We start from the raw sequence: 16,408 nt of genomic DNA, 5'->3' as shown, positions 1-16,408 counted from the left end.
GTACAAAAAGAGAAGACAAGGAATAAGGCACAGGGTCAATACTGTACAAAAGGAGAAGACAAGGAGGGAGGCACAGTGTAAATTCTGTACAAAAAGAGAAGACAAGAAAGGAGGCACAGGGTCAATACTGTACAAAAGGAGAAGACAAGGAAGGAGGCACAGGGTCAATACTGTACGAAAGGAGAAGACAAGGAAGAAGGCACAGGGTCAATTCTGTACAAAAGGAGAAGACAAGGAAGGAGGCACAAGGTCAATACTGTACGAAAGGAGAATACAAGGAAGGAGGAACGGGGTCAATTCTGCACAAAAGGAGAAGACAAGAAAGGAGGCACAGGGTCAATTCTGTACGAAAGGAGAAGACAAGGAAGAAGGCACAGGGTCAATACTGTATGAGACCAGAAGACAAGGAGGGAGGCACAGGGTCAATACTGTACAAAAGGAGAAGACAAGGGAGGAGGCACAGTGTCAATACTGTACGAGACTTGAAGACAAGGAAGGAGGCACAGGGTCAATTTTGCACAAAAGGAGAAGACAAGGGAGGAGGCACAGGGTCAATTCTGTATGAAAGGAGAAGACAAAGGAGGAGGCACAGTGTCAATACTGTATGAAAGGAGAAGACAAAGTAGGAGGCACTGGGTCAATACTGTACAAAAGGAGAAGACAAGGAAGGAGGCACAGTGTCAATACTGTACAAAAGGAGAAGACAAGGAGGGAGGCACAGTGTCAATTCTGTACAAAAAGAGAAGACAAGTAATAAGGCACAGGGTCAATACTGTACAAAAGGAGAAGACAAGGAGGGAGGTACAGTGTCAATTCTGTACAAAAAGAGAAGACAAGGAAGGAGGCACAAGGTCAATACTGTACAAAAGGAGAAGACAAGGAAGGAGGCACAGGGTCAATACTGTACGAAAGGAGAAGACAAGGAAGGGGGCACAGGGTCAGTTCTGCGCAAAAGGAGAAGACAAGGAAGGAGGCACAGGGTCAATTCTGTACGAAAGGAGAAGACAAGGAAGAAGGCACAGGGTCAATACTGTATGAGACCAGAAGACAAGGAGGGAGGCACAGGGTCAATACTGTACAAAAGGAGAAGACAAACAGGGAGGCACAGGGTCAATTCTGTACAAAAGGAGAAGACAAGGGAGGAGGCACAGTGTCAATACTGTACGAGACTTGAAGACAAGGAAGGAGGCACAGGGTCAATTCTGTACGAAAGGAGAAGATAAGGAAGGAGGCACAGGGTCAATACTGTACAAAAGGAGAAGACAAGGAACGGGGCACAGGGTCAATACTTTACAAAAGGAGAAGACAAGGAAGGAGGCACAGGGTCAATTCTGTACGAAAGGAGAAGACAAAGTAGGAGGCACTGGGTCAATACTGTACAAAAGGAGAAGACAAGGGAGGAGGCACAGGGTCAATTCTGTAGGAAAGGAGAAGACAAGTAAGGAGGCACAGGGTCAATACTGTACAAAAGGAGAAGACAAGGGAGGAGGCACAGGATCAATACTGTACAAGACCAGAAGACAAGGAAGGAGGCACAGGGTCAATACTGTACGAAAGGAGAAGATAAGCAGGGAGGAACAGGGTCAATACTGTACAAAAGGAGAAGACAAGCAGGGAGGCACAGGGTGAATTCTGTACAAAAGAAGAAGACAAGGAAGGAGGCACAAGGTCAATACTGTGCAAAAGGAGAAGACAAGGAAGGAGGCACAGAGTCAATACTGTACGAAAGGAGAAGGCAAGGAAGGAGGAATGGGGTGAATTCTGCACAAAAGGAGAAGACAAGGAAGGAGGCACAGGGTCAATTCTGCACAAAAGGAGAAGACAAGGAAGGAGGCACAGGGTGAATTCTATACAAAAGAAGAAGACAAGGAAGGAGGCACAAGGTCAATACTGTACAAAAGGAGAAGACGAGGAATGAGGAACAGGGTCAATTCTGTACGAAAGGAGAAGACAAGGAAGGAGGCACAGAGTCAATACTGTACGAAAGGAGAAGGCAAGGAAGGAGGAATGGGGTCAATTCTGCACAAAAGGAGAAGACAAGGAAGGAGGCACAGGGTCAATTCTGCACAAAAGGAGAAGACAAGGAAGGAGGCACAGGGTCAATTCTGCACAAAAGGAGAAGACAAGGAAGGAGGCACAGGGTGAATTCTGTACAAAAGAAGAAGACAAGTAAGGAGGCACAAGGTCAATACTGTACAAAAGGAGAAGACAAGGAAGGAGGCACAGGGTCAATATTGTACGAAAGGAGAAGAGAAGGAAGGAGGCACAGGGTCAGTTCTGCGCAAAAGGAGAAGACAAGGAAGGAGGCACAGGGTCAATTCTGTACGAAAGGAGAAGACAAGGAAGAAGGCACAGGGTCAATACTGTATGAGACCAGAAGACAAGGAGGGAGGCACAGGGTCAATACTGTACAAAAGGAGAAGACAAGCAGGGAGGCACAGGGCCAATTCTGTACAAAAGGAGAAGACAAGGGAGGAGGCACAGTGTCAATACTGTACGAGACTTGAAGACAAGGAAGGAGGCACAGGCTCAATTTTGCACAAAAGGAGAAGACAAGGAAGGAGGCACAGGGTCAATTCTGTATGAAAGGAGAAGACAAAGGAGGAGGCACAGTATCAATACTGTACGAAAGGAGAAGACAAAGTAGGAGGCACTTGGTCAATACTGTACAAAAGGAGAAGACAAGGAAGGAGGCACAGTGTCAATACTGTACAAAAGGAAAAGACAAGGAGGGAGGCACAGGGTCAATCCTGTACAAAAAGAGAAGACAAGGAAGGAGGCACAGGGTCAATACTGTACAAAAGGAGAAGACAAGGAGGGAGGCACAGTGTCAATTCTGTACAAAAAGAGAAGACAAGGAAGGAGGCACAGGGTCAATACTGTACAAAAGGAGAAGACAGGGAAGGAGGCACAGGGTCAATACTGTACGAAAGGAGAAGACAAGGAAGGAGGAACAGGGTCAGTTCTGCGCAAAAGGAGAAGACAAGGAAGGAGGCACAGGTCAATTCTGTACGAAAGGAGAAGACAAGGAAGGAGGCACAGGGTCAATTCTGTACAAAAGGAGAAGACAAGGGAGGAGGCACAGGGATAATACTGTATGAGACCAGAAGACAAGGAAGGAGGCACAGGGTCAATACTGTACAAAAGGACAAGACAAGGAAGGAGGCACAGGGTCAATTCTGTGCAAAAGGAGAAGACAAGGAAGGAGGCACAGGGTCAATACTGTATGAGACCAGAAGACAAGGAGGGAGGCACAGGGTCAATACTGTACAAAAGGAGAAGACAAGCAGGGAGGCACAGGGTCAATTCTGTACAAAAGGAGAAGACAAGGAAGGAGGCACAGAGTCAATACTGTACGAAAGGAGAAGGCAAAGAAGGAGGAATGGGGTCAATTCTGCACAAAAGGAGAAGACAAGGAAGGAGGCACAGGGTCAATTCTGCACAAAAGGAGAAGACAAGGAAGGAGGCACAGGGTGAATTCTGTACAAAAGAAGAAGACAAGGAAGGAGGCACAAGGTCAATACTGTACAAAAGGAGAAGACAAGGAAGGAGGCACAGGGTCAATATTGTATGAAAGGAGAAGACAAGGAAGGAGGCACAGGGTCAGTTCTGCGCAAAAGGAGAAGACAAGGAAGGAGGCACAGGGATAATACTGTATGAGACCAGAAGACAAGGAAGGAGGCACAGGGTCAATTCTGCGCAAAAGGAGAAGACAAGGAAGGAGGCACAGGGTCAATTCTGTACGAAAGGAGAAGACAAGGAAGAAGGCACAGGGTCAATACTGTATGAGACCAGAAGACAAGGAGGGAGGCACAGGGTCAATACTGTACAAAAGGAGAAGACAAGCAGGGAGAAACAGCGTCAATTCTGTACAAAAGGAGAAGACAAGGGAGGAGGCACAGTGTCAATACTGTACGAGACTTGAAGACAAGGAAGGAGGCACAGGGTCAATTTTGCACAAAAGGAGAAGACAAGGAAGGAGGCACAGGGTCAATTCTGTATGAAAGGAGAAGACAAAGGAGGAGGCACAGTGTCAATACTGTACGAAAGGAGAAGACAAAGTAGGAGGCACTGGGTCAATACTGTACAAAAGGAGAAGACAAGGAGGGAGGCACAGTGTAAATTCTGTACAAAAAGAGAAGACAAGGAAGGAGGCACAGGGTCAATACTGTACAAAAGGAGAAGACAAGGAAGGAGGCACAGGGTCAATACTGTACGAAAGGAGAAGACAAGGAAGAAGGCACAGGGTCAATTCTGTACAAAAGGAGAAGACAAGGAAGGAGGCACAGGGTCAATACTGTACGAAAGGAGAATACAAGGAAGGAGGAACGGGGTCAATTCTGCACAAAAGGAGAAGACAAGAAAGGAGGCACAGGGTCAATTCTGTACTAAAGGAGAAGACAAGGGAGGAGGCACAGTGTCAATACTGTACGAGACTTGAAGACAAGGAAGGAGGCACAGGGTCAATTTTGCACAAAAGGAGAAGACAAGAAAGGAGGCACAGGGTCAATTCTGTATGAAAGGAGAAGACAAAGGAGGAGGCACAGTGTCAATACTGTACGAAAGGAGAAGACAAAGTAGGAGGCACTGGGTCAATACTGTACAAAAGGAGAAGACAAGGAAGGAGGCACAGGGTCAATTCTGTATGAAAGGAGAAGACAAAGGAGGAGGCACAGTGTCAATACTGTACGAAAGGAGAAGACAAAGTAGGAGGCACTGGGTCAATACTGTACAAAAGGAGAAGACAAGGAAGGAGGCACAGTGTCAATACTGTACAAAAGGAGAAGACAAGGAGGGAGGCACAGTGTCAATTCTGTACAAAAAGAGTAGACAAGGAATAAGGCACAGGGTCAATACTGTACAAAAGGAGAAGACAAGGAGGGAGGCACAGTGTCAATTCTGTACAAAAAGAGAAGACAAGGAAGGAGGCACAGGGTCAATACTGTACAAAAGGAGAAGACAAGGAAGGAGGCACAGGGTCAATACTGTACGAAAGGAGAAGACAAGGAAGGAGGCACAGGGTCAGTTCTGCGCAAAAGGAGAAGACAAGGAAGGAGGCATAGGGTCAATACTGTACAAAAGGAGAAGACAAGGAAGGAGGCACAGGGTCAATACTGTACGAAAGGAGAAGACAAGGAAGGAGGCACAGGGTCAGTTCTGCGCAAAAGGAGAAGACAAGGAAGGAGGCACAGGGTCAATTCTGTACGAAAGGAGAAGACAAGGAAGAAGGCACAGGGTCAATACTGTATGAGACCAGAAGACAAGGAGGGAGGCACAGGGTCAATACTGTACAAAAGGAGAAGACAAACAGGGAGGCACAGGGTCAATTCTGTACAAAAGGAGAAGACAAGGGAGGAGGCACAGTGTCAATACTGTACGAGACTTGAAGACAAGGAAGGAGGCACAGGGTCAATTCTGTACGAAAGGAGAAGATAAGGAAGGAGGCACAGGGTCAATACTGTACGAAAGGAGAAGACAAGGAACGGGGCACAGGGTCAATACTGTACGAAAGAAGAAGACAAGGAAGGAGGCACAAGGTCAATACTGTACGAAAGGAGAAGACAAGGAAGGAGGCACAGGGTCAATTCTGTACAAAAGGAGAAGACAAGGAAGGAGGCACAGAGTCAATACTGTACGAAAGGAGAAGACAAGGAAGGAGGCACAGGGTCAATTCTGTACAAAAGGAGAAGACAAGGAAGGAGGCACAGGGATAATACTGTATGAGACCAGAAGACAAGGAAGGAGGCACAGGGTCAATTCTGCGCAAAAGGAGAAGACAAGGAAGGAGGCACAGGGTCAATTCTGTACGAAAGGAGAAGACAAGGAAGGAGGCACAGGGTCAATACTGTATGAGACCAGAAGACAAGGAGGGAGGCACAGGGTCAATACTGTACAAAAGGAGAAGACAAACAGGGAGGCACAGGGTCAATTCTGTACAAAAGGAGAAGACAAGGGAGGAGGCACAGAGTCAATACTGTACGAAAGGAGAAGACAAGGAAGGAGGCACAGAGTCAATACTGTACGAAAGGAGAAGACAAGGAAGGAGGCACAGGGTCAATTCTGTACAAAAGGAGAAGACAAGGAAGGAGGCACAGGGATAATACTGTATGAGACCAGAAGACAAGGAAGGAGGCACAGGGTCAATTCTGCGCAAAAGGAGAAGACAAGGAAGGAGGCACAGGGTCAATTCTGTACGAAAGGAGAAGACAAGGAAGGAGGCACAGGGTCAATACTGTATGAGACCAGAAGACAAGGAGGGAGGCACAGGGTCAATACTGTACAAAAGGAGAAGACAAACAGGGAGGCACAGGGTCAATTCTGTACAAAAGGAGAAGACAAGGGAGGAGGCACAGTGTCAATACTGTACGAGACTTGAAGACAAGGAAGGAGGCACAGGGTCAATTTTGCACAAAAGGAGAAGACAAGGAAGGAGGCACAGGGTCAATTCTGTATGAAAGGAGAAGACAAAGGAGGAGGCACAGTGTCAATACTGTACGAAAGGAGAAGACAAGGAAGGAGGCACAGTGTCAATACTGTACAAAAGGAGAAGACAAGGAGGGAGGCACAGTGTCAATTCTGTACAAAAAGAGAAGACAAGGAATAAGGCACAGGGTCAATACTGTACAAAAGGAGAAGACAAGGAGGGAGGCACAGTGTCAATTCTGTACAAAAAGAGAAGACAAGGAAGGAGGCACAGGGTCAATACTGTACAAAAGGAGAAGACAAGGAAGGAGGCACAGGGTCAATACTGTACGAAAGGAGAAGACAAGGAAGGAGGCACAGGGTCAGTTCTGCGCAAAAGGAGAAGACAAGGAAGGAGGCACAGGGTCAATTCTGTACGAAAGGAGAAGACAAGGAAGAAGGCACAGGGTCAATTCTGTACAAAAGGAGAAGACAAGGGAGGAGGCACAGGGATAATACTGTATGAGACCAGAAGACAAGGAAGGAGGCACAGGGTCAATACTGTACAAAAGGAGAAGACAAGGAAGGAGGCACAGGGTGAATTCTGTACAAAAGAAGTCAAGGAAGGAGGCATAAGGTCAATACTGTGCAAAAGGAGAAGACAAGGAAGGAGGCACAGGGTCAATACTGTACAAAAGGAGAAGACAAGGAAGGAGGCACAGGGTCAATACTGTACGAAAGAAGAAGACAAGGAAGGAGGCACAAGGTCAATACTGTACAAAAGGAGAAGACAAGGAATGAGGAACAGGGTCAATTCTGTACGAAAGGAGAAGACAAGGAAGGAGGCACAGGGTCGATACTGTACGAAAGGAGAAGACAAGGAAGGAGGAATGGGGTCAATTCTGCACAAAAGGAGAAGACAAGGAAGGAGGCAGAGGTTCAATTCTGCACAAAAGGAGAAGACAAGGAAGGAGGCACAAGGTCAATACTGTACAAAAGGAGAAGACAAGGAAGGAGGCACAGGGTCAATATTGTACGAAAGGAGAAGACAAGGAAGGAGGCACAGGGTCAGTTCTGCGCAAAAGGAGAAGACAAGGAAGGAGGCACAGGGTCAGTTCTGTACGAAAGGAGAAGACAAGGAAGAAGGCACATGGTCAATTCTGTACAAAAGGAGAAGACAAGGGAGGAGGCACAGGGATAATACTGTACGAGACCAGAAGACAAGGAAGGAGGCACAGGGTCAATACTGTAGAAAAGGAGAAGACAAGGAAGGAGGCACAGGGTCAATTCTGCGCAAAAGAAGAAGACAAGGAAGGAGGCACAGGGTCAATTCTGTACGAAAGGAGAAGACAAGGAAGAAGGCACAGGGTCAATACTGTATGAGACCAGAAGACAAGGAGGGAGGCACAGGGTCAATTCTGTACAAAAGGAGAAGACAAGGGAGGAGGCACAGTGTCAATACTGTACGAGACTTGAAGACAAGGAAGGAGGCACAGGCTCAATTTTGCACAAAAGGAGAAGACAAGGAATTAGGCACAGGGTCAATTCTGTATGAAAGGAGAAGACAAAGGAGGAGGCACAGTGTCAATACTGTACGAAAGGAGAAGACAAAGTAGGAGGCACTTGGTCAATACTGTACAAAAGGAGAAGACAAGGAAGGAGGCACAGTGTCAATACTGTACAAAAGGAGAAGACAAGGAGGGAGGTACAGGGTCAATTCTGTACAAAAAGAGAAGACAAGGAAGGAGGCACAGGGTCAATACTGTACAAAAGGAGAAGACAAGGAGGGAGGCACAGTGTCAATTCTGTACAAAAAGAGAAGACAAGGAAGGAGGCACAGGGTCAATACTGTACAAAAGGAGAAGACAGGGAAGGAGGCACAGGGTCAATACTGTACGAAAGGAGAAGACAAGGAAGGAGGCACAGGGTCAGTTCTGCGCAAAAGGAGAAGACAAGGAAGGAGGCACAGGGTCAATTCTGTACGAAAGGAGAAGACAAGGAAGGAGGCACAGGGTCAATTCTGTACAAAAGGAGAAGACAAGGGAGGAGGCACAGGGATAATACTGTATGAGACCAGAAGACAAGGAAGGAGGCACAGGGTCAATACTGTACAAAAGGAGAAGACAAGGAAGGAGGCACAGGGTCAATTCTGTGCAAAAGGAGAAGACAAGGAAGGAGGCACAGGGTCAATACTGTATGAGACCAGAAGACAAGGAGGGAGGCACAGGGTCAATACTGTACAAAAGGAGAAGACAAGGGAGGAGGCACAGTGTCAATACTGTACGAGACTTGAAGACAAGGAAGGAGGCACAGGGTCAATACTGTACAAAAGGAGAAGACAAGGAAGGAGGCACAGGGTCAATTCTGTACGAAAGGAGAAGACAAGGAAGAAGGCACAGGGTCAATACTGTATGAGACCAGAAGACAAGGAGGGAGGCACAGGCTCAATACTGTACAAAAGGAGAAGACAAGCAGGGAGGCACAGGGTCAATTCTGTACAAAAGGAGAAGACAAGGGAGGAGGCACAGGGTCAATACTGTACAAGACTTGAAGACAAGGAAGGAGGCACAGGCTTAATTTTGCACAAAAGAAGACAAGGAAGGAGGCACAGGGTCAATTCTGTACGAAAGGAGAAGACAAAGGAGGAGGCACAGTGTCATTACTGTATGAAAGGAGAAGAAAAGGAAGGAGGCACAGGGTCAATTCTGTACAAAAAGAGAAGACAAGGAAGGAGGCACAGGGTCAATACTGTACGAAAGGAGACGCATGGACTATTAAATCCCCCACCCAATAGACCCAACGGACTGTTATACCCCAAATCACCCATCCCACCTCTCCATATAGCGGTCACCAACTAAGAGGAAGATGAGACTCCACGGACTGTTATACCCCAAACCACCCCCCCATACCCACCATGTCCCCCCCCCAACCCCCAACTCTCCCCCCGACTCCGACTCCCCCCCAAAAAAAACTTTACTAGCTTTGGCAATGCCAAATATCTATTCGGATCTGCCAATAAAGCTTGTTTGATTTGATTTGATATACATATATACCCAACCTAGCAACCACAGACCCTGACAGTGTGTATATATATATATATATATATATATATATATATATATATACCACCACCATATATACATATATACCCCATCTCCAGGATATACCACCACCATATATACATATATACCCCATCTCCAGGAGATACCACCACCATATATACATATATACCCCATCTCCAGGAGATACCACCCCTATATATACATATATACCCCATCTCCAGGAGATACCACCACCATATATACATATATATCCCATCTCCAGAGATACCACCCCCATATATACATATATACCCCATATCCAGGAGATACCACCACCATATATACATATATACCCCATCTCCAGGAGATACCACCACCATATATACATATATACCCCATCTCCAGGAGATACCACCCCTATATATACATATATACCCCATCTCCAGGAGATACCACCATATATACATATATATCCCATCTCCAGAGATACCACCCCCATATATACATATATACCCCATATCCAGGAGATACCACCACCATATATACATATATACCCCATCTCCAGGAGATACCACCACCATATATACATATATACCCCATCTCCAGGAGATACCACCCCCATATATAGATATATACCCCATCTCCAGGAGATACCACCACCATATATACATATATACCCCATCTCCAGGAGATACCACCACCATATATACATATATACCCCATCTCCAGGAGATACCACCACCATATATACATATATACCCCATCTCCAGGACATACCACCACCATATACACATATATACCCCATCTCCAGGAGATACCACCACCATATATACATATATACCCCATCTCCAGGAGATACCACCACCATATATACATATATACCCCATCTCCAGGAGATACCACCACCATATATACATATATACCCCATCTCCAGGAGATACCACCACCATATATACATATATACCCCATCTCCAGGAGATACCTCCACCATATATACATATATACCCCATCTCCAGGAGATACCACCACCATATATACATATATACCCCATCTCCAGGATATACCACCACCATATATACATATATACCCCATCTCCAGGAGATACCACCACCATATATACATATATACCCCATCTCCAGGAGATACCACCACCATATATACATATATACCCCATCTCCAGGAGATACCTCCACCATATATACATATATACCCCATCTCCAGGACATACCACCACCATATATACATATATACCCCATCTCCAGGAGATACCTCCACCATATATACATATATACCCCATCTCCAGGAGATACCTCCACCATATATACATATATACCCCATCTCCAGGAGATACCTCCACCATATATAGATATATACCCCATCTCCAGGAGATACCACCACCATATATACATATATACCCCATCTCCAGGAGATACCACCACCATATATACATATATACCCCATCTCCAGGATATACCACCATATATACATATATACCCCATATCCAGGAGATACCACCACCATATATACATATATACCCCATCTCCAGGAGATACCACCACCATATATACATATATACCCCATCTCCAGGAGATACCACCACCATATATACATATATACCCCATCTCCAGGAGATACCACCACCATATATACATATATACCCCATCTCCAGGAGATACCTCCACCATATATACATATATACCCCATCTCCAGGAGATACCTCCACCATATATACATATATACCCCATCTCCAGGAGATACCACCACCATATATACATATATACCCCATCTCCAGGAGATACCTCCACCATATATACATATATACCCCATCTCCAGGAGATACCACCACCATATATACATATATACCCCATCTCCAGGAGATACCTCCACCATATATACATATATACCCCATCTCCAGGAGATACCTCCACCATATATACATATATACCCCATCTCCAGGAGATACCACCACCATATATACATATATACCCCATCTCCAGGAGATACCACCACCATATATACATATATACCCCATCTCCAGGAGATACCACCACCATATATACATATATACCCCATCTCCAGGAGATACCACCACCATATATACATATATACCCCATCTCCAGGAGATACCACCACCATATATACATATATACCCCATCTCCAGGAGATACCACCACCATATATACATATATACCCCATCTCCAGGACATACCACCACCATATATACATATATACCCCATCTCCAGGAGATACCTCCACCATATATACATATATACCCCATCTCCAGGACACGACCCTGAGCATAGTATTTGCTATAGACATTGTATACTTGTATTGTCCTTTGCACCCTCCGTCCTCCTGTTGCCCCCTTACTCTCCTCACCTGTCACCCTCTCTTTTGGGGTCCTCCTGCTGCTTTCCATCCATGGGAATGTGAGTGCAGAGAATCCTGTCATTCTTGCCATTGTGGGGAGGGTTGGGGCCCCTTGTGTTGGGGCCCCCTGTGGTAGAGGCCTGTGCGCAGGTACCCTTATCACCCCCGCTGGTCGGACATTGACATTCATGCTGACATCCATTCTCATGTTGAGACTGTAAGAAGAGCTGGCTGGACCAAACATGGCACAGTAGCCTCCATGACACTCCGACTCCTCTGCCCTAGTATACGGGAGCTCGGCCGTCTGTTCTGGGCTATTCAGGATCTGGTCAATGCCGAAGCTTATGGGTTCATGGTGGCTGACGGACTCTTGTGCCATGCCCAGACGATCCATGAAGCTTATCGGTCCTGGTTGGCAACCTAGTGGGCAAAGTGAAGGGTTGGTGGGACCAAGTGGACACTGTGGATGTTCTGGATGTGCAGCTACTCCACAAATATACTATCCATAGAGAGTAAGAGACGGCAGTGCGGGTCATCAGGATTCAGTCCAGAGGAGGAGGGCCAGGAATCACTCCATTGTGGAGGAGCAGATGGTTTAGAACATTGAAATGAGGTGTCCTGAGTATCTCATTGGGTGAGGAGCTTGGACCTTCTCTGGGGATGTTTGGCACTCTCATGCGGGGCAGCGTTTGTGGGGTTCGTAGGTAGCCTCTTACTCCAAGTAATTGTTCTCTTCTCTGGAAAGCAAGCAGAAGACAAGTTCCACAAAGTTTGCTTTTTGACGAAGGCCACTGTCTAGAAGGAGAATTCTAGAGGGAAAGTTCTATTACATGTCATGAAGGATCACTCTGGAAGGGTCTGTTGGGTTTTTCGTTGGACCAGAGGTCAGTGCAGAAAGCCCAGTCCAAATTACAAGGCAATGGCTTCAACCATGGTGGACAGCTTGGAACTTGGCTTAGACATCAATGTCAATGTGATGGGGCCAGCAATTGTGGGCCCAGATATCATCTACACCTTGTAGATCGGAGCTCACCTCAATGTCCTCTTCAGTATCCACCAACAAGTCCTGCTTCATGTCACAGCTTCTTCATGATCTTTGTGTCTTAATTGTGGTGGGGGCAGAACGTTGGAGAAGACAGAGAAGGGTAAGTAACTCATAATCACTGGATGTCAATGTCATGAGGGCTTTTGGCTGGAATCTTCTTGATCTCTATGACCAGTGGCCGGGTCGGCTCTAGGCATTGTTTGGGGTCACAGAATGTCTCTAGTGATGGATCCTCCTACTGGGGTCAGGTTCTGCTGCTCTGAGTCACCGTCAGATATTGCTTCTCTATACATCTTCTGTCCTTCACCAGGACCAAGTCCTGATATATTTTTGTAGTCCTCTACCACCACCAAGTTCTTGTCACCATAACCAAGGTCACAGCTTACTTCTGTAACACCAGAGCTTTTCACCATGGGTAGGTCCTACTTCACTATAACATTGTAGTCCTCCAGTCCTCCACTAAGGTCCTACTACTCTTTTAGAACCTTGTTATCCCTCACCAAGGTCATCCACCCAGGTCAGGCTTGGCTACTATATAACATTATGGTCATATTTTTGCTATCAGTTTCAGGTTCAGCTCTTGTATAACATGATTGTCCTCCATCAAGGTCAGACCTGCAGCATTATTGTCCTCCACCCAGGACAGGTCCAGGCCCTCAGTATTTTTGCAGTCCTCCACTAGGGTCATCTATAACATTGCTGTCACCCACCAGGGTCAGGTCCAGCTTCTAAATAAGTTTGTTCACATGCACCAGGGAAAGGTTCGGTTACTATATAAGATTGTTCTCAGCCACCAGGGTCAGGTCCAGCTCCTATATAACCCACCAGGGTCAGGTATAGCTCCTACATCAGGTTGATCTCATGCACCAGGGTCAGGTCCAGCTCCTATATCAGGTTGTTCTCATGCACCAGGGTCAGGTCCAGCTCCTACATCACCCACCAGGGTCAGGTCCAGCTCCTACATCAGGTTGATCTCATGCACCAGGGTCAGGTCCAGCTCCTATATCAGGTTGTTCTCATGCACCAGGGTCAGGTCCAGCTCCTACATCACCCACCAGGGTCAGGTCCAGCTCCTACATCAGGTTGTTCTCATGCACCAGGGTCAGGTATAGCTCCTACATCAGGTTGATCTCATGCACCAGGGTCAGGTCCAGCTCCTATATAACCCACCAGGGTCAGGTATAGCTCCTACATCAGGTTGATCTCATGCACCAGGGTCAGGTCCAGCTCCTATATCACCCACCAGGGTCAGGTCCAGCTCCTATATCAGGTTGTTCTCATGCACCAGGGTCAGGTCGAGCTCCTACATCAGGTTGATCTCATGCACCAGGGTCAGGTCCAGCTCCTGCTCCTATATCACGCACCAGGGTCAGGTCCAGGTCCTATATCACCCACCAGGGTCAGGTCCAGGTCCTATGTCACGCTGATCTCATGCACCAGGGTCAGGTTCTCCTCATCTGTCCAGCACAGTAGGTCTGGATTGACAGGACTGGCTCACACTGTAATCACTTTGAGTTTTAATGGCTTGTTCTGGAAATTACATGAACCAAAATGCACCCCCACCCCCACCCCCAGCCCTCACCACCCAGCAGGAGGGTCTGCAACTTTAACCCCTCTTGTACTGGACAGAGAAAGGAGCAGACAGATGAGATATGACTGATAAACATAATGAGTCACTGGCAGACAAATGTATTAGTGTGAACAGAGGGAGAGGAAGGAGCCTGAAAACTGCAGATGTGTAATAATATAATACCGTACATAGATGTCATACACTATCATACACATAGTATAATACCGTACATAAATGTCATACACTATCACACACATAGTATAATACCGTACATAAATGTCATACACTATCACACACATAGTATAATACCGTACATAAATGTCATACAATATCACACACATAGTATAATACCGTACATAGATGTTATACACTATCACACACATAGTATAATGCCGTAGATCGATGTCATACACTATCACATACATAGTATAATACCGTACATAGATGTCATACACTATCACATACATAGTATAATACCGTACATAGATGTTATACACTATCACATACATAGTATAATACCGTACATAGATGTCATACACTATCACACACATAGTATAATACCGTACATAAATGTCATACAATATCACACACATAGTATAATACCGTACATAGATGTCATACACTATCACACACATAGTATAATACCGTACATAGATGTCATACACTATCACACACATAGTATAATACCGTACATAGATGTCATACACTATCACACACATAGTATAATACCGTACATAGATGTCATACACTATCATACACATAGTATAATACCGTACATAGATGTCATACACTATAACACACATAGTATAATACCGTACATAGATGTCATACACTATCACACACATAGTATAATACCGTACATAGATGTCATACACTATCACACACATAGTATAATACCGTACATAGATGTCATACACTATCACATACATAGTATAATACCGTACATAGATGTTATACACTATCACATACATAGTATAATACCGTACATAGATGTCATACACTATCATACACATAGTATAATACCGTACATAGATGTCATACACTATCATACACATAGTATAATACCGTACATAAATGTCATACAATATCACACACATAGTATAATACCGTACATAGATGTCATACACTATCATACACATTGTATAATACCGTACATAAATGTCATACAATATCACACACATAGTATAATACCGTACATTGATGTTATACACTATCACACACATAGTATAATGCCGTACATAGATGTCATACACTATCACACACATAGTATAATACCGTACATAGATGTCATACACTATCATACACATAGTATAATACCGTACATAGATGTCATACACTATCACACACATAGTATAATACCGTACATAGATGTCATACACTATCATACACATAGTGTAATACCGTACATAGATGTCATACACTATCATACACGTAGTATACCGTACATAGATGTCATACACTATCACACACATAGTATAATACCGTACATAGATGTCATACACTATAACACACATAGTATAATACCGTACATAGATGTCATACACTATAACACACATAGTATAATACCGTACATAGATGTCATACACTATCATATACACAGTATAATACCGTACATAGATGTCATACACTATCATATACACAGTATAATACCGTACATAGATGTCATAGACTATCACACACATAGTATAATACCGTACATAGATGTCATACACTATCACACACATAGTATAATACCGTACATAGATGTCATACACTATCACACACATAGTATAATACCGTACATAGATGTCATACACTATCACACACACAGTATAATACCGTACATAGATGTCATAGACTATCACATACATAGTATAATACCGTACATAGATGTCATACACTATCACACACACAGTATAATACCGTACATAGATGTCATACACTATCACACACATAGTATAATACCGTACATAGATGTCATACACTATCACACACATAGTA

At 45.0% G+C, this 16,408-nt stretch overlaps 1 protein-coding gene across 1 annotated transcript in view; it reads right to left on the bottom strand.

The window, feature by feature from the left end:
* LOC142187231 (T-cell leukemia homeobox protein 3-like) overlaps positions 1 to 12,207 on the bottom strand; it is a 79,689-nt gene extending 67,482 nt beyond the window's left edge. The window contains exon 1 of the mRNA XM_075261492.1: positions 11,823 to 12,207. Coding sequence (XP_075117593.1) covers positions 11,823 to 12,207 — 385 coding nt within the window. The remainder of the gene's footprint in view (positions 1 to 11,822) is intronic.
* Positions 12,208 to 16,408: the final 4,201 nt, after the last annotated feature.

Source organism: Leptodactylus fuscus, unplaced genomic scaffold (assembly GCF_031893055.1).
Source record: "Leptodactylus fuscus isolate aLepFus1 unplaced genomic scaffold, aLepFus1.hap2 HAP2_SCAFFOLD_146, whole genome shotgun sequence".
Lineage (NCBI taxonomy): Eukaryota > Metazoa > Chordata > Amphibia > Anura > Leptodactylidae > Leptodactylus > Leptodactylus fuscus.
Note: the sequence above shows the minus strand (reverse complement) of the source record. Positions and strands in the feature narration are given on the sequence as shown.